Source organism: Manis javanica, chromosome 4 (assembly GCF_040802235.1).
Source record: "Manis javanica isolate MJ-LG chromosome 4, MJ_LKY, whole genome shotgun sequence".
Lineage (NCBI taxonomy): Eukaryota > Metazoa > Chordata > Mammalia > Pholidota > Manidae > Manis > Manis javanica.
This window is the reverse complement of record NC_133159.1, coordinates 109385520-109405540: the sequence shown is the minus strand read 5'-3', so window position 1 is coordinate 109405540 and position 20021 is coordinate 109385520. Positions and strand designations below refer to the sequence as shown.

At 35.2% G+C, this 20021-nt stretch overlaps 1 protein-coding gene across 6 annotated transcripts in view; it reads right to left on the bottom strand.

Annotated features, from left to right (window-relative positions):
• The window catches only part of LOC108394941 (sorting nexin 27), a 167784-nt gene that overhangs the window by 15676 nt on the left and 132087 nt on the right, over window positions 1-20021 (bottom strand). For 5 of the 6 annotated variants that reach the window (XM_073234635.1, XM_073234633.1, XM_073234634.1 and 2 more), the window contains 6 exons: window positions 14294-14486; window positions 12583-12647; window positions 10947-11051; window positions 7336-7414; window positions 5573-5736; window positions 3631-3720 (listed from right to left, as the gene is read on the bottom strand). In XM_073234635.1, the coding sequence (XP_073090736.1) occupies window positions 3631-3720; window positions 5573-5736; window positions 7336-7414; window positions 10947-11051; window positions 12583-12647; window positions 14294-14486 (696 nt within the window). The remainder of the gene's footprint in view (window positions 1-3630; window positions 3721-5572; window positions 5737-7335; window positions 7415-10946; window positions 11052-12582; window positions 12648-14293; window positions 14487-20021) is intronic. The other variant, XM_073234636.1, reaches the window with a different exon arrangement.

The following is a 20021-nucleotide window of genomic DNA, read 5'->3' as shown; positions in this document are numbered from 1 at the left end:
AAGGACATGACTACCACTCAGCCAGACAGGAATGGGTTAAAAACATAGTTCCACTTCTGACAAGCTATTATGATCTTAGGTCAGAATCTTCATCTCTCAGATCTCACCTCTCCTCTGTAAAGTCCAGTGACAACTGCATTGTCATAAAAGAAGGAATGCGAATGTACAATACTGCCTACAACAATACCAGGCACATAGTATGTGTCCCTCTCCCTCCCCTTTTAATCAAAAGGCTGATTTATTCCTCCATACTCAAGAATGTAGTCCTTGAAAGCAAAGGACCTTCAGGTGACTTCCTAATAGCATAAGTTATAAAAATAACCTGAGTGAAAACTAAGGGCACCTATGGCCTCAGTGAGATGAGATGGGTAAAGTCTCATTGGGGAAACTTAAGGTTTTCAGAGATTCTTATGTCAGGTAGTATTTCACAGCTTTAAATGGACAATCTCTACAATGCTGGATTTGCACAAAGCACGAAGAGAAAAAATATGTAACATTTTCTACACATCCAAAAATTTGAAAAGTGAATGTCTGTTTTCAAACATATTACATAAGGATGTAGCTATATAATTAAAACAAAGCTATCCTGTCCATTCTCCTTTCATATTAAATTTTATGTAGCTAAATATATTTCCTAAATTATCTTCCTTGATTCTTTACACACCAACTAGATGATGGCCCACATTAGGCTAGAGAAGAAGAAAAGTATAGCATGGGACATTTTATTTTCATTCAATATTCAGCAAGATTGGCAAATACAGATATAAGACATTTATTAAAGCAGAGACTCAGTACTTAACAGAGCAAAACACTTTCAATGAGTGGGATGAGCTCCATTCTGGAGAACATTCTGTTTTCCCAAACAACATGCCAAGAGTCAAAACAGGTCTAAAACTGAAATAAGGGCTTGATAGGAACATTTGGAGCCAACTCTATCAAACCCCTAGAGTAGCGATTTGAAGCACTGAAAGTTTCATAATTGCCAGGGTGCTTCATTAAAAATCTTTACAAAGATTCCTAGATCATATTCCCAGAGACTCTTGTTTAGTAAATGTGTGGTGGAGTCCAGAAATCTACACTTAAGCAGGCTTCACAAGTGATTCCCTTTTAATTGAGCTGAGGACTACACTTTAAGAAATACTGACTTTCACACATACTGCCTTGTATGAAATCAATACAAATTATGTTAAGAAACATTAACAAGAAATTTGTCAGTTCAACAATGGCCAAATTAGGCCATTCCAACATAAGAAAGACACAAATTACTTACACAGGTCTACTATTCACGTGAGTTAAAGAAAGAAGAATAGAAAAAATAATCTCTCTCTTATACCTTATATTCTCAACCATCCAAATTTTGGATTCACTCTACATAAATAAGCAGAAGACAAAAACATTTTTTATCATACTGGGTAAGTATTACAAACTATGGCAAAGATATGAGCTGTCCTCTGTATTTGGAGAACAAGGGAACTTACTTGTGGAGAACACAAAGCTTATTTATCTACCAAGAAGTTTGGATATTTTGTCAAGATTCTACTTAATAGCTAGCAATCTGAACATCCTCATTTTACAGAAAAGAAATGAAAACTGAGAAGTTTGTTGAATTGCTGAAGGTCACACAGTGACCGGGCAACTAATCTTAGTGATTTGGCCTAATCTTAGGCCTATTAACCACATTAAGTTGCTATAGATAATGGTATCAAGATTTGTGGGCTCTGACAGGCATATCTGTGTTGGAAGTTTCAGTGTACTGACCATAATCATTGGCTAGGCTAATGTCTTTAAACACTAATACTTGAACATACAAAATTATACTTGAATAAAATTCAAACTTTTGTGGGATTTTCTTTAAAATGTGATTGCAGTTGATGGGGCTAGTACACACTTAGATGTTGGCACTAGGTTTTCAAGACAATTAGAATTCCATAAATGTTTAAATGTATTTTATACTAAATTCTGATGACCAATGGGGAAACATATCAATAAATGTACCAACTGCACTTGAGTTCTTAACTGGGTGATTGCAAGACACAAACGAGTCTAAAATGATTTCATAATAGATTACTATACTTGTTAAATTATAGAAAATTGTTTCCATGGAACAACCCCAACCTATTTATTTCTCTTACAACTTGCACTATGCCTGGCATACACTTGGTGTTCAACAAATGTTTTCTGTTGAATGCATAAATGGAAGATAGTGTGTTTGGAGTACTATATGTGCAAAGAAACAATATATATTCCATATGGGTATTATCAGAAGCCCTTATGAAGCACTTGGATTCTCTTGGCTTTGGCAAAGGCAGAGAACTATTGCAGAGGTTGATGGTCCTTCTCATTGACAAGATGCAGGCCTGTTGGTCAGAATCATGTATTAATACACAGAAAACAATGCCATTATGTTAAAGAACAAGGAGAAGCTGAGTTTTAAAATCCTGTCTCCCATATAGTAAAATTCTGCCAAGACTTAATTCTATTAAAAAAAAATTTTTGTATTGTCTATTTCAGCCTTTTGGTATGCAGAACACTGGTACATGGTTCCCTGATCTTTGGCAATTTTCTAAGGCAAGAAAATTTACTACTTTTGGTCATGTGAGTGACAAAATAACTATCTCAGCTAGACATAAAATTTACAGGCTAAGTTCAATAGCTGACTTGTTTGCATTCTTATTCAAACCCAATTAATTTAGAGAGATGAATATTCCCTCACAAAAAAAATGCACAGAAAGTACAAAAGAAATTCAAGTGACCTATCAGAATCATTACCAATGCAATTACTGCCTTGTGTGAAATCATGAATATTATAATTGGAAAAGTTTCAACTGTACATGAATTTGCCAAGAAATTTTAAGATGTCATCAGTGGAAGTTTTTCTAAGTGTTCTTCACAAATTTTATTTTTGACAACTTCCATCCCTGTATTTATGGCAGATACAAATCGAAAACTAATTTTAAGACATTTAAGGAATATTCTAGGCAGCCCTCTCCAACAGAACTTTCTGTGATGATGAAAATGTTCTGTATTTGAGCTGTCTAATAAGGTAGTTACATTTGGGGCTACTCAACACTTGAAATATGGCTAGTGCTTCTCAGAAATTGAATTTTAAATTTTATTTAATTTAACTGAATTTAAAATTAAATTTAAATAGCTACAGGAGGTTAGCAGCTCCTGAACAGAACAGCACAGCTCTAGGATATCACACTAATCACAAGCACCATTGACCATAATGTTTAAGCAACTGCAAAGAGATGGAAGTTTTAAAAACAAATGATATGGGGACTGCTAAATCACAAAAAAACTTCTAGTGTTAAAAATCTTAATATCAATTCTTAGAGAATCTTATCTTTATCATATTAAATGTTTTACACAGCTTTTATTTTAGAACTTTTTTACCAACAAAATGTTATATTATTAATAATATATATATTTTGCTATATATAGCAAAATAACCTCTTTGTGTGCTACATGGAAGAATGAAATGGACTTTATATCAAGGTCTATATCCCCTCCTTTTTTTTTTAGTTAAACCACTGACCAGGTTGCAACATCTTAAAAAATGACAGGAACAACAGGTTTAAGAGATAAGAAGGGTTATTTTGTAAAGAGATTATGGGGACATAAACCTACCATGACCATTTTCCTCTGTTCATACAACTTCTGTAACTGGTAGGATTTTTCCTCTGCTTTGATGTAACCTTTTTTCACATCATCAACAGCCTGTCACCAAAACAAAGGCAGGGAAGAAAGAAATGTAAAAATCATTATTATCAAACACAGTTGTGGTAAAAATAAAAGAGACACTGATTCATTTGCAGAATAACTCTTGTCCATCTGGACCATCATCATCATCACCAGTTAATTGCCACATGGGTATATTTATTGGAATGAGAAGCATCTAAAGAGCATCTGACATGTGCTCAAGGATTGTTACAGGCACATGAGGGATCTGGTTTTTCATGCTAAGAGATTTAAATTCTGGTTAATTCATAGACGAAAGAATCAGAGAACACTGAAAGACAGCATATAATACTGTATTAAAAGTAACAACAAAGTAACAAAAATGTGTGGTATAGATACTGATATATGCAATCAGAACAGGAGAGCTTACTGCTAATTGTCACCAGGGAAGCCTTGGTCAGACCCCAAAGGATAGGATGAACAGAAGAAACTATTTGCTAAGTCAGAAAATAAGAATGGGTTTAAACTTAAATACATTCAGGAGACAGACTTGCCTGATTTGGATAAAGGATCCATGGTAGGGGACAATGAATGATAATGCTGCATGGGCAGGTTAACAGATTATGAAGGACCCTAAAAGGTAGGCACAAGAATTTAGACTTAAGGAGAGAAGGAACATAAAATAAGCAATAAAAAATTTTGTCTAAAGAAAAATTGGCTTGTATATGAGTGCCAAATGCATTAAAGCTAAGGAGAGAATAAACTAAGGGAGACCAATGATGTTGTAGTACTGTTAAGCATGAAGTGAAACAAGACTTTAAACTATAGTAGTAGCAACTGGAAGACAGAAAGTGATAAATCTGAGACCATGAGTGGAAAAAAATCCCTGATGGAACTTGATACAGACATGAAGGTACCTGATATAATATGCCAATTCTAAACTCTTCCTGGTTTAGCTATATGAAATATGCATACCCACCCCCTCTTCTCAACTTCATTCCGCCCCTCCTCCACTCCAAGAAAAACTTTAAAAACCTAATAGTAAGGGAAACTGATCTTTGGGAGAAAAAAAGAAAAAGAGCAAACAGAATCATCTGTCCAGGGCATTCAGAATCTTAACCTCAGTGAATCGCTACAAGGACAATTCTATGTAGACACAAGCAAGTTCACTTAAAACTTTATCAGAAGACTGCTGATTTCCCTAAGGTAGAAATCATTCCCCATAGTCTTTTAAGGGAAGATATGTGCATAACAGAATGAGTTCAGGATTGAAGTCAAAAGACTTACTCAACTTCTAGCTCTGTCACCTACCAATGTGCACTTGAGTATGGGTATGGGACTATAGTAGGAACGGGGAAGGAAATAGAGCTAGACTCTCATCTTCTATAGTGGGAAATAAAAAGATATTTCTTGAACCTGAGAAATCAAGTAGAAGCAATATAGCCAAGTTATAAAAAAGAGACATGGAAGTAAATATAAAACAAAACAACAACAAAAAACAAAGCTAAAAGAGGTTCAAGTGGTTGCCTGTAGAGGGAGATGAAGCTAAGTGGGGGCAACTAATATTTTTCAATAACCTGTAGAGAACTATCTGATGCCTTAAACTCTATGTATATATGATTTTGATGAAAAATTTTTGAAATGGTACATAGCCATAATGCTCATTTTCTGTTGTTTAAAAAAATACTAATAAATACATTTTAAACTCTAGGAGATCTTTACTTTTTAAACATACTTATCTTTTGTGAATGGGATAGAACATTTTAAGAATTTAACCAAGATCCATGATGCAAAGTAGCTTACCCAAGGATTCTCACTGGATTGGCAAATTACCCACCACATACAAACAGAAAAAGAAATCAGACCTTTCTAGGAAGATCAACTCAATCACCTGATGAAAGAAGTAGGTAACAGCAAGATCATTGTCATTTAAGAAGATTTCTTCTTCTGTGGTAAAAAGCCACTTTCGAATAGTCAGGCAGGTGCCTGGCACAGCTGATGTGTAATTCTGGACGTACAGTTTATGAGGAAATTCATTAGGTGCCAGCTTACGTACTGAAGAGAAGACAAAACAAAGAAAGCTAGAGTGAAAAGATACATAAGGATTCTTCCTAGTATAAACTGTGTGTAGGGAAGATCCAGCATGGCAGGTTTACATTAACCAGGACATCAGCTTAGATCCATCACGGGGCTCTGCCTTGGGACCACAAAGTAACTGTTTGGCTGAATCTACCCCTGCTAACCTCGACTATGGCCAGTCGAGCCTCAAACAGACTGAAATCTATCACCTGAGTTAACACCCTACAGTTAACCTGCTGACTCTGCAGAAAGCACCTACTCCAAAGTCAATTAAAATACGTGACCCATTTTCTGGTAAGTTACAGTGACATCCACAGAACATCCTTAAAGCAAGCCTATCCTCTAACCCAGCTATGGTGCATTCAGAGTCCTGCATGTGGCAATTCTCAAAGAACTGCTTTTATTAAGTGCTGAAAGACTCCCCATCTGCAACTCTAATACATTAAAGTGAAAAGTATCTTCAAGGTAATGTTACTTCCTCTCCCTAACAATGCACAATAAGGATAAAACACTACTAATTTCTACTAACTACTATTACTAATACCACTCCTAATTTCTATATTGCTTTCCCTTTGGAAAGGCTCAGAGTTTTCTTCTCTTGGCCTTATAACACTGCAGAAGACGGATTTAACATTTCTCATTTTATGTATTAACTAAAGCTTAAAAAAGAAGGATAAGATTAGAATCCAAGGGTCCTGGTTCCCCAGCAATCCTTTCTAACACTTATGTCTGCCAAGTTAGACTATAGGGAGTTGGGAAGATAAAGAGTAACAGGGAGATGGCTGCTTCAGGGGGATTATCAAAGTTGTTCTACCATGACCTGGGATAGCAAGTGACCCAAATCTATAACTCTCACTCTTCCTGGGATGAAGGTCTGATCAATCAGTATTTTCTATCATTTCTTGCATTAGCTCTGTATATACATGATACGGAAAAGACACACAAACTGTGGGAAATCTGTCATTCAGAGCAAGCCCTCAGACTTCCTCTCCTTTGTGGTCTCAGTACAACTAATGTGACCACCAGTCCTAACTTTTATAAAATAACATATATGAGAAACTTCCTGTCACCATGAAATAAAGTTTATTAAGAAGAGGATATTTATTTACATAGAAACTTAAATATATGCATTAAAGCAATGGCTTTTAAGCAATGTATCTCCAACTCCTGAACACAAAAGCTATTCTTAGAAATGTACAAAAAGCATAAAGTACACTAAAACAAATTGTGGCTAAAGAGAAAATTCCCTCTTTTTAAGGCTGTTTCATTGGAATACATAAATTCTGAACCTCTGATTTGAAAGAACCTCATGAATTATCTGCTTCAGCACTGGTGTAACTTATACTTACAAAAGAGGAAAAAGGATCAACAGTGATCAGACACCCTTTTGACTTGGGATTAATGGAGTCTGCCTGGTCTGCTTATTGAAGAAAGTCCTAGTGAGTGGGATTTCCCCTTGTCTTTAAGACATTCTTCTCTGGGCAGTTTCATCTGACAGCTTCTGGATTCTTTAGTCTGACAGTATTAGAATAAAATGCCCCTAAACAAAACTTAATATTAGCTACTGGCACTTACCAAAGGAATGATTGATCACTTCAAATAAGGCAAAGTAATTCACTGTTGTGCTGTCCATGCCAACTTTTGCTGCAATAGCCTAAAGTGTAACCAGAATAGATTAGTTCTAGGGAAACTAAATCAGACAATGCTGTGGGAAAAGACAGGTGTAAGCATGTGGAGAGGAGAAAGGGAGGAATTTTGCCATCTTGGTTTCATGTAAACTAAATACATGGTCCACAGCCATCCTTCTTTGTGTGTCTGTGTACATGCACACGTGCACCCATGACATAAATGGGAAAAATATCTGTATTTGACCCAAACAGTTATGATCTCTAAATGTGAGTTTCTCCCCTCCAATTTAATAGTCTCTCCTTAAATATCAGCTTTCCTACAGTACAAAATATACTATGTTAGATGGTGATAAGTTTTTTGGATAAATACAAGGCAGGAAAGAGGAATTGGAAACACAGGTGTATGTGTGTGCAATTTTAAATAGGGTGGTGAGGGAAGGCCCACTGAGATGACATTTAAATCAAGACCTGAAGGAGGTAAGGAAGTATGTCACATGGACATCTGGCCGATTCTGTGGTGCACTAAAGAACTAGTCAGAGCCAAGTAACGACTCTACAGCTTCTTACTACACTGATAAACAGTGACTGCAATGGGATGGGATGGGGGGACTTGTTAATATGGGTGAATGTTGAAACCACAATGGTGTTCATGTGAAACCTTCCAAAGATTGTATATCAATGATACCTTAATTTAAAAAATCAGCTTTCCTCTATGAACTATGACTTCAGCCCACGAGGGTCTTTTTTAACAGCACTTACAAGAAATACACTCGATAAGAAGGACAGATCTGAAGAAGAAAAATTCTTAAATATCCAGTCTCACACATTTGGCCTACATTTAATATAGGCTCCTGACACAAGATGTCTTTGGTTCTTAAGTTTAGAATACTGTTTGCCAACTTTGTTCATGCTTCCCAAATTACTTTTATTTTTCAGATGATCCATGTCTCAGGCTGGGGGCCACCATTTCCTAAGAATTACCATCATCAGTATCCACATGAAACAGCAAAATGTTGGCATAGCAGAGGCACATTAAACAAGTATTAGTCCTTTTCTCTAGGAACTAAAGTTATAATATGACAAAAAGACATTGAAAGACTGCATGTGCAAATATATGAAAATCAAGGTTATATACAAGTAATAAAATACAAAGCAAAAAACAAACTAGTAGTAACATTTCAAGATCAACCCCAATATGAATAAGGCATTAAAGAAGATAAAATTATTGAGTATTAGTGTCATAGAGTAAACCAAATATGATTCTATCCTTCTTCCTAGATCTGCTCACATATCAGACCTAGGTTCCTCTTTGGTATGAGGTAAACACTGGAGATGTAAGTTTTCTAGTTACCATTCTATACTGCACTGGAGAGAAAGTTAAACGCTCTCAAGGTCTGGAGAAGTTTGACTTCTCCAAACAGGGTAAGATGAGAAAGGGGGGAAAATTAGGCCTTGCTAGAGAAATATTGGGAAAAACAAAGAAAACATCAGTAAGTTGCAAAATTAACATTTTCCTTGCATCCACTCCACCATTTTATAATTTCAAAAATACCTCAAATCCTGCATATATCCTTTCCATGGTATAGAGTATATGAGTAAATGCATGGGGAATAGATTTTTGTTTGCTACAAAGGAGAAACAAATGTTAATATTCACAAAACTGCTGGTCTCCCTGAAAAAATCAAATCAGGATTAAAGACCAGTGAAAAGGCTTAAAAGCAACAATTATACCCAGAACCCAGATCATAATCTTAAAATCTTAAATACAATTTCTCACTGAAAGGGACCAGGACCCCTTGGGGAAAATGGCTGATTATAGCTCTAGGGTAGGAAATATACATAGACAGAGGTGAGAACATCTTGCTTCAAAAAGCAAGGATGCTATCATAAACAAATGCGCAGCATCAAAAGAATACAGGAGCAGTATAGCATGGAGAATATAGTCAATGATTCTGTAACATTTTTCTATGTTGACAGCTAGTAACCTCACTAGAGGGGGTGAGGATTTAATAATACAGGTAACTGTTGAACCACTGTGTTGTATATTTGAAACCAATATAAGATTTTATGTCAACAATACTTCAATAAAAATTAAAAAAATAAAAATACTTCCCTGTGACCCCAGAGGGAAAAAAAAAAGAATGTAAGAACAGACATGAAGGAGCTTCCACTGGCTAAAGATGGAATAATTTGAGCATCAAAAAAAATCCATGCTATTGATTAAATCACATTGAATATCTAAAAACTCACGTGATACTAAAAACAACCAAATCAAACCAAATAATTATCTCATTGGACATTATTTGAATTAAGTAGGGCACCAATTCCTTATTCTGAAAATTGGCAATAAAAGGAAAGAAATGTTTATCCCCCTCCCTTTGGTACAAACTGTCATTCAGAATAACTAAATAGCCGTAGTTGATAAGGAAAAGTTCTTTACAGAAGAATTCTAGCTAATAAACGTGAAGAAATGAAAGAATTAGAAAATCAGCACTTTGCAACCCTTAATGAAATCACTGGTTAAGGCAGCAATCATCAGTGCTAGACTCATCTGATTAAAGATCAATGGGGGACTTTAAAACAGAGAGCTTAGGTTATCACCACCTAAACCTACTGACTGACCTTAGTATCACTAAAAGTGGGATTAACCAGATATTATATGCCTCCTGTTAGAAAGCAATGTGAAATATATAGCACCAATTATCAAGTATTCCTATCAAAAAGGCTGAACCTAAATCTAATCAAGGCTTTAGAGCAAGTCTCCATTTATAGAAAATTTAAGGAGATAGGAGGACATTGTTAAATGACACAAAGAAAAAAACAAACAGATAAATGAAGAATGTGGGATGTTCCATAAGGCACAGACCCAACTTCTGTAATAGTAACATGGAAAAAAAAGCTAGGGAATGGAAGAGACAACTTTATATTTTTTTAAAAAATGTAAAAACCAAACGTGATGTGAGTACTTGTTTAAATCCAGATTTTAACAAGCCACCTTATAAAAAAAATCATATTTAGACAACTGTGAAAATTTGACTATGGGTTTTGTTATTAGTTAACACCAAGGAAGTATTGTTAATTTTTTAGGTTTGACAATGGTTTTGTGGTTATCTAAGAAGAATGTCCGTATTTTTTAGAGATGTATACTGAAATATACACAAATCCATAACATGGAATTTGCTTTAAAATATTTAAACAAAGAAAAATGAAAACAGGAACATAACAGAACATGGCAAAATCTTGATTATTAAATATGAGTGATAAATAATTGGGGGTTCATTGTACTTTTCTGTTTTCATATATGTTATAAAGTTTTTACAATTAAAAAGAAAGGGTGCTAATCACAACCACTACAACCTGGAATATTTATCATACCTTTCTTTAAAGGAGGGCAAAGTACTTTCACATTAATAATAGCATCAACAATAGTAGCAAATATTTAATAAACTTATTATATGCCAGATACTCCAAGCACTTTATATATATTAACTTATTTAATCTGTTTTCCTTAGTTTTATACTATTCAATGTCAAATCTACTTATTCAAGTTTAATTTACCTGATATACTTGATCTGTAGTACTGTTCTTTTTAACCCTGACTGTGACTGTTGTTCCATCTGGTAATGCTACTCTCAGCTCTACGTCGGACACACCATTGTAGTTCTGGGGGAAAAAGGCACAAGAAAGAATTTATGGCCCGGTATATCTTTACTCTCTGTGAAACATGCTAGCTGAATAACAACCTAAATATATGAAAGAGAAAAAGTGAGTTCCAATGAGAAAGAGAAAAAGACACTTTATAATCAATACATTTTATTTAGTCATAAAGCTGACTTTAGGCTACAACAGAAATTAACCTTTAGGATGAACAGGGAGGAAAGAAACATGTTGTAGCCAATATGTGCACATTTCAAAACAAAAAACTTGTGTGAAACAGTCTAGGTCAAACACATATGAGATTTTTGGCTGACTTCTAAACATTCAAAACTCACAAATTAGAAAAGAAAACAACTGAAAGCAGTAGTTTCAACAAATACTCTGTGGTTTTAAATGGTTAAGTATGCTAGACTGGCTTAAGTAGTATTCAAAGTTCCTAATCATGATACCTTTAAAAGGAAAAATGGATCAAACTCAGAAATCTGAGTTAGTCTGATGTCCAATTTTCTTCTAGTAAAGAGTAAACAATTCTCATCCTCCTTAATTCAAAAGAAATCCTTCTTTCTTACTCCTTTTGATGATGAACACATTCTTCTAACAGATTTTTTACCTTTTAATCTGTTAGAAATAACTATGTAGAACAAATCTATCTTCATTTACCACTTTTTTAAAAAGTACTATTCATTGTCTAAAATCATCCTAAGCCTATTACATTATAAGTCCTTGTCTGCAAGAAACTTATAATCTAGTTGAAAAAATAAGACATAAAATAGAGGATAACACATTATTTAATATAGTAGCATTACATAATCATTCTTCTACTCAACCCTATTTATTAAGCACCTACAATATTCTTAACGTGATAAGGCACTGGGACTATAAAAATAATCAAGATTTAGCTCTTGTTCTGGAAATCTAATGGACAGCATGGTGACCACAGTTAACGATTTTGTATTATACACTTGAAATTTATTAAGAGGGTAGATCTTAACTGTTCTTACCACAAAAACAAAGGAAGAAAGGAAAAAGAAAGGAAGGAAGGAAGGAAATGGTAACTACGTAAGGTAATGGATATGTTCATTAGCTTGATTGGATTGTGGTGATTTTTCACAATGTAAACATGTATTAAAACATCAAGTTATACATCTCAAATATATACAATTCCTATTTATCATTATACTTCAATAGAGCTGGAAAAAAAGAAGATTCAGCTCTTACAGGTAGCTCACACTCTAGTAAGCTAAAAATATAAATTGATAATCTAATTATATGAATAAAAAATACAGTATGACAGCAACAAGGTGATAATTAAGTAATACTGACTGTAATAGTTCTTAGTGGAATGACAAATTGATGAGTATCAGAGAAGGCTTCAAAGACAAGGCAGACCTAGCACTAAGGCTTTAAGGATAAGGATACATAAGAAAAGGATGTTAAAAAAAGTCTTGGAGAATTTATGGCAATTGAATCCATAACTGACATCTTTAATTATTTTCCTCTACAAGGCAAACAGTCTCTATAGGGTGTATGCACCTACCTCATCTGATTCTGATAGGAATTCCTGCATAATGTCACTCTCACCAATGACTCGTATTGAGCACACTGTAGAAAACAAAGATAGAGGCTGGCATGAGGCCCTAAAATCAAGAATATAAAGTCAAGAACGTAACAAGATTTAAGAGGAAATCATCAGTAGCAGGCAATGCTGAGGTAATATGCCATCCCTGAAGTATGAGATTTTAAGGCACAACAAATGTTTTTATAAACATGAACTAGAACAGAGGAATAATAGGATGTACAAAGACGCAGCTTGCTAAAAACATTAAATATAGCCAATGGAAGTCATCTAACTTATTTTATAAATATGAACTAGAACAGAGGAATAATAGGATGTACAAAGATGCAGCTTGCTAAAAACATTAAATATAGCCAATGGAAGTAAATCTAACTTTGCAGTCTTGTGTGAGCTACTGACAAGATAGACAACAGAGCAGGAATAAGGTCAATTAGGAATAAATGAAATACAAAATTGAAACACAAAAGGAAAAATATCTATTTGGCTTAGGAATAGCCCAGTCAGAGAACATAAGCCTTTAAAGACACTTTGAAAAAAATGGGTAGTATTAAGTATTAAGCTGAGCACATCTTCCCACCTTACCTTCAACAGTAACAACCAAAAAAAAAAAGAGAAGAAAGTAGGCAGGTAAGTAGGTAGCTAATGGTCTAAATCCAAGAAAGTTAATTTTCTGATACTCTCATGAGGATGATTAAGTTACACTGATGATCTCACTTCATTTTATTAAAAAAATCATACCCTCTCTCATTTCCCAAGGGGTATGTTTAGAGGCCATCCATGTTATTAAGAAAAAAAAAAAAGCTAAAAACGGATGAGGAAGTTTCACTACTTTCTACAAGGGAAAATGGTTTTTCTTCAGGGATAAGGCTCTCCATCAAAGTTTTAAAAAATTTCCACTGGGTCACTTAGTTCTTATATAAAGACACAAGGACACAGAATTACCAAATACCATGTAAGACCACTATTCTATGAAATTAATATTTTAAAGAAAAGCCTACTGCACTGCTAGCCAATTATGCAACTCTATAATGAAGCAAAGCAAGAGCCACAAAACGAACTATCTCATTCAGGAGATCTGTGTAATTCCCCCATGCCTTTCTAGATAAACACATATTTCAGCATCCACGCCCACAAACTCTTAATGTATTATTTGGGAGTCCTGAGATAACAAGTAAGTTTCAATACTTCTACCTATAAGCTGCTTAAAACAAAGGGACTTTTTACTACCTACAACTCAGCAAACCTATCCATGGACACCTGTAAGAGGAATAATGAGTTTTCAAGTAGGATATGCCAGTGAACCAAGAATCATTTAAAAAATATATCTTAAATAATTCCCACTTAGTTCCCAAATCATTTCAACATGTTGATGAGTCTGTCCATATCCACATGTATTTGTTGGCAAATAACATAACCCTATGTATAAAGATCCTTAAAGCATCAACAACTCATTTTTCTGTTGTTAAGTGCTCAGCTAGTCAATAAAATTAACTATTAATCCTTGAACCAAACATTTCAGTCTTGGCTTCAAAGCTCAGATCATTCAACATTTAAGGTCAGAAACTTGACTTACTTTCACTATTGAGTTTTAGGAAACTTAGCTATTCAGTTTAGGTATTATGATATATACCTAAGACTTCATTTCATGTCTGCTCAAGATAGGCCAGCTTACCTTTTTCTAGATATTCTTCCAACCCCCGACGTCGGGCATCTAATTGCTGCTCTGATAAAGAAAATGGCCACTTCCCTGGAAGTCGGGGAAATGTAAAGTTGGCAAACTCTTTCTTCAGGTTCTGGTGTAGGACAGCAAACTCGCGGTACCGCTTAGAACACAGCTGCCTCCCTGCCATGTAAACATTGTATACCTGGTGAGGGGAAGAATTTTAAAAAAGCCTTCTTACTACAAATTAAGTCACAAAATCATTAGGCTCAGATTGGTATGTACTCAACAGAGAATCAGAGAATCAAGATTATTGTAAAATAAGACTTACTTTTAATAACCATGCCAGAAATTATATGTATAAAAGGGCACTCCCTTCAAGGGGCCATGGTCTTGTTTTTGCTATCAAAATTGCCTTCAACACAGTTTAAAGTATCTTTAAAGGCAATTATCAGCTTTAAAGGGTGGATTTTAATTTTAGAAATTCAAAACTCCTCTCCCACAACTCTCCTCCTATGATCCTTACCCCAATTAAAAGCAAAACGTCTAATCACTACCAAACAGCCTCCAGGAATGTGTATGATCTTGGTCAATGAGCTTTGCTCCTGTGATTATCGCTCAAATTTGTAACTGATGATAATGAATCACACATATTACCAAGTATTCCCATCACTGCCTTCTGAAGTACAAAAGCATAAAAAAGAAAACGGCCTTCCCCTCAGACAAGACCACATATTTTCTTAAGGGCAGGCAATTTCAAGTCTTATCCATTTAAATGGTCTTGTATATTTTCTTCTCAAACTAAACTTTCCAAATTTCTCAATTAACATCACCAATCCTTTGCTTAAAAGGCAAGTTCATACACTATTAATGTTATAAATCAGCCTGAGTTCCTCCCACAAGAAGGGAGGGAGTTAAAACTAGCTAGTGGCATTGCTGATTCAAAGATACACACCCTGTCTGCTACCTTGTGCAAAGAGTACAGCAGGTCTTTGACAATGCACAGGAAGACTGTGACTCCATCTCCTCAATGGCGGTCACTTGAGTGATCTCAAGTCCAGTAAAACATTGCCCAGGGTAGAAAAAAATCCTACAACTTGAGAGGCCTTTGTGACAATTTTAACAAGAGACCCTAACAGTGGATTCAATTTTAGTTTCTTCATAAGGTGGTAAGAGTAACATCAAGCCTCTCACTTACCTCTTCCCCCATAATGTGAAAATAAAGGGAACAGAAATATAAATAGGATGACTGACAGTTCAGTAATACTTTCACAAAGGTAATAATGGCTTCCAAAAGAGCCAAACCATTTTAAAATTAACTGTGTTTGACTACTGAGAAATGTACCAAGAGAGACCACAACAGAGACTTTTTTGTTCTTCACTTTTTCTTAAAATTAACCAAGATCCATTAGTATTCATTTCCCTCGTGTGGACACAATCATTTGCAAAAAAATTGACTGACTGTCTTAATTCCTGGTGAGGTCTTCTGCCTAAACCTCATGAATGTCCATGGTCCATGAGAAATGACCAGGTCTCATTACAAATGAGAATATCCATCAGAAAGTATTTTCTGGACTTGAAGGGGAACATAATCAAATAGGAACTAAAGATACACACAGGAAGCAGTGCTTCTGTGATCTTCTCATCTTAATTTAAACCCTCAGACTGGTTGGCTCATACATAGAATTAGATGAAGTTAGTCTAGCTTGTGATATACACTGACCTTAATGAAAACTGGTCACTCTCTTCTCCAACTGACCATATCCTACAAGATTTTAAGTTGGAATGTTCAGACTGCAAAGTCAGCTGTCTGAAGGTAACAAATTTCAGACCTCTTAGGATACACTTTGCTGAGTTAGACCCCAATAAGAGAAAGAGGATTAACTGTGTGTGAGGAAAACGTAAAACTTATTTGATCAATGACCTAATTTTGTCTTTCTGGATTCTGTAAGTCAAAGTTTCAAAATTCAGCTTCAAAATAATTTCTAAATTTCTCAATATGTAAATGTTGAAAATCCTTATCTTGCCTCTTCTCTATCCTCATAATTCAGTTCGATGGAATGAATGCCCAAAGATGGTAACTAATAAATTCTTACAATGAACACAAACTTCTGTAGGGAAAGCAAGTCTAGTAATATCTGGGCTCTGTATTCAATAGCAAAAACCCAAATTCCAGGTATCAGAGATCTTTGTTTTGTTGGTTCCTTCAGTCCCACCTACAGACTTCTTAAGACTTTTAAATGGTAACATCTCATCCTATGTAGGATCTGAAAGAAATGTTTTCATTTTCTCAGACCTCACAAGATGCTATTTATAATAGCAAAAGATTACAACACTCTCTTTGATTTCTGGGTGAAATGTGTGAGATCCTTAACTAAGGAATTCTTCCCAAATGAAGTATTTAGGCTCCCTCTTGTAAAGAAAAAAATATGTCAACAATATACTCTTACATAACAAAGGTTTATTGTGTGTACACTTGTGTTTTCCCTAATGTTGGTATTATTTACAAGGTCTCTATTTTCTTTATTTGGACCTCAAGGGTACAAAACTGGGTTAGTCCTAATCCTTGGTTCATAACAGTGTCATTATGGTAAGCTTTTTGTTTAGATATTTAGTTATTTTTAATCTTGTAAAAAGTAAACTAAAAGCGAAGACCTTAACAACATTTCTAACCATATAGTCTCTATCTCCTTCATTCCATCTCTCTGCTTCCCTGACTCCCCAAAATTATCATACTCAACCATGTTCATCATTTCCTTTTCTTTTTATAGTTTGTTTCCTGCATTTACATGGAATCCTTAAATTTTTATTTTTTATTCTAATTGTTAAAGGATATTTTAGTTTTACAAAAAGCTTATCATGCAGAATAAGACCTTTGGGACTTATTTTTCCACAGTGTTACCTATCTTTGTGGTTTTTTCTGCTGTATATAACACTTTGGTGTTTTGCTTTTTAAAAATCTGTTCTCCTACTGATGGGCATTTGGGTTGTTCCTGAATTTTAGTTATTTCTGGGTTTTAGCTATTGTGAACAATGCTGCTATGAACATTTGTATACATGCCCCTTGTACATGTGTAAGAGATTCTCCTAGGTATATACCTAAGAGTGGAATTGCTGGGTTATAAGGTATGTGAATATTCAACCTAAAGAAACAATGCTAAACTGTAAGCTAAACTGGTTACAATGATTTCTGTTCCTTTAAGTAATATATAAAAAGATTCTCTTAATTTTTACCAATGGAATGGGTGTGAAAAGATCTCTCACTGTAGTTGTAGTCCTAATATACATTTCCCTAACTACTAATGATGTTGATGGTCTCTTCGTATATTATTTATAATGTGAGTGTCTGCTTCTGTAAAATACCTATTCATTTGTTTTGCCCACTGTTATACTGAGTTTTGGTGCTTTCCTCATTGATTTGTAGAGGACTTACTATATTCTTGACATAATCTTTTTCATTTGTGTGTATTGTGCAGTCTTCTAGTATACCATTTGTCTTTTTACTTATTTAAAGTATCTTGATTTTTTAAAATTCCTCAGTTTTAGAAGAGTCCAATTTATTAATATTTTTGTAACCAATGCTTTCTGTGTCTTAAGAAACTTTCTGCTACCCCCAGGATCTAAAGCTATTTACCTATACTTTCTACTAAGAGCTTTTAATTTTTTATTTCACCATTTAAGTGCTTAATCCATCTGAAAGTTATCTTTCTATGTACTAAGAAGTAAAGTTTCATTGGTGTTTTTTTTTTAAAGCCAAGAATATTAAAAATCAAGTTTTAATTGAATTACCTATAAGTAAAAATATTCTGCTTTTAAGGACAATTTAGGAACTTCTGGTTGGTCTGTAACTAATCTCCCGTTGTAAAAAATTAGAAAACTGGATAAAATATAGGAAACAACCATTTTCAGAAGCTTGACAACAGGCAGCTAAGAACTACAATCCCTGAGAAAAGGAAAACAGAGAGGATGAGCCCTACTATAACCTAGGCTTTATGCCTAAAGGTAACACAGCAGCTCAGACAGGGGAACCCAAAAGGAGTTCAGTAACTTCACTGAATTGAGAGACAGAGACTGGAGTTTAGGAAGGCCAAAGCAGCTGGAATTTGTAGGACAAACTACACAAGAGCAGAGAGATAAGAGACACAGCTCTAGAAATCTACACAGGACCTCCTTGAATTTTGGCTGATCAACAACTCAAATACAAGGGCGAGCTGAAAAATTAACAATTTCTGAAGTTCAAAGAGGGTCTGGAATCATTTGACTTCCCTCCAGCCAGATTAGAGAAACCCCCCCTTGAATCTACAAGGCATTCAGAAGAGAACTCAAAATATCCAGGTTTTCGGAGCAGGGCTAAATCAGTTGTAAAGTAAAAGCTATTCTAAACTAACCCTAAAAGAGCTTAAAAACAAAACTTAAAAGGATCAGAGGCCTTTTATGCCAACGTGGACCTCTTGTGCTCATAAGAAACAACAAGGCAGGTGACTAGAGACAGTCTCCTGTGTCAGTCTAGGCACAAAGTGATTGGCAGTTGTTAGCAAATAGATGCAAGGCCCCACCCACTTCACCTAGTCCCTTCTTTTCTACTAAGCAAAGGCCTTAAGCCCTTGGGGATGGGCAGTAAACCCACTCATTCAGAAAACATGAACAAAGATCTACTGCTTCTGTGTAAAGAGTAAAAGCAAAAAACCCTCTACTCCTGGGGAGAGACAGGAAACAATCTTCAGGCCAGATTCCTATACTAAGTAGAGGTCTGCTACAGCTAGGGGAGGGACAGATTAATTAGAGATACAGGTAGAATTTAGCTGTGATAAGGAAGAAGGACAGAGAAATAAGAAAGCCTCACCCCCAAAACACAGGCACTAAGACTAAGGCTGGACCCAGTGGACTCAAAGACACTGAAAAGTGACTAGTGGTTACAATGGGGGAGGGATTGGGGTGGGTGGATAGGGAGGGTGAGGGGGATAAAGTGGCACAAAAATTCTCAATCATAATATAAGTTGGTCATGGGATTGTAATATAGCATGGAGAATACAGTCAATGACTCTGTAACATCTTCCTATGTTGTCAGATAGTAACCACACTAGTTGGGGGTGAGGATTTAATATGTGGGTAACTGCCGAACCACTGTGCTGTATACTTGAAACCAATATAAGATTGTGTATCAACTATACTTCCATTAAAAAATATAAGTTAAGGCTGGACCAGAAAACACAGAAACCATCTACCTCTACCATGAGTCTAGCCCAAGTACAAAGAAAGAGTGGTCTACCAGTGCAGAAGGAACAAGAGGGTGGAGAGTACCTTTCTGTGGTTGAGGCATGCCAGGATGGCTAAAAGCTTAGAGGAAGTGAAGAGCAGAACACTGAGCCCCCACTGTATGCACAAGTGAGCCCACTGTTAGAGGGATTTGAAGCCTATGGCAAAGTAAAGGTATTACTGATAGACACAACAAAACACAAATCAAGCTAACTAACTCAGTCCCCTAATAGAAAACACTTGTACATTTTCACGTTCAAATATGATTTACTTCAGTCTCTACTGTTCTACATGATGCTTCACATTCAATCAAATATTACAGAACAAAAAATCAAGACAAAAAGAAAGCCAATCACTTATGTCAAGAAATAAAACGGTCTCAGAGATATCCAGATGTTGAAACTATCAGACAGGGACTTAAAAATAAGTATGATTAATATGTTAAAAGATCTAATGGGAAAGACAGACAACATGTGTGAATAGA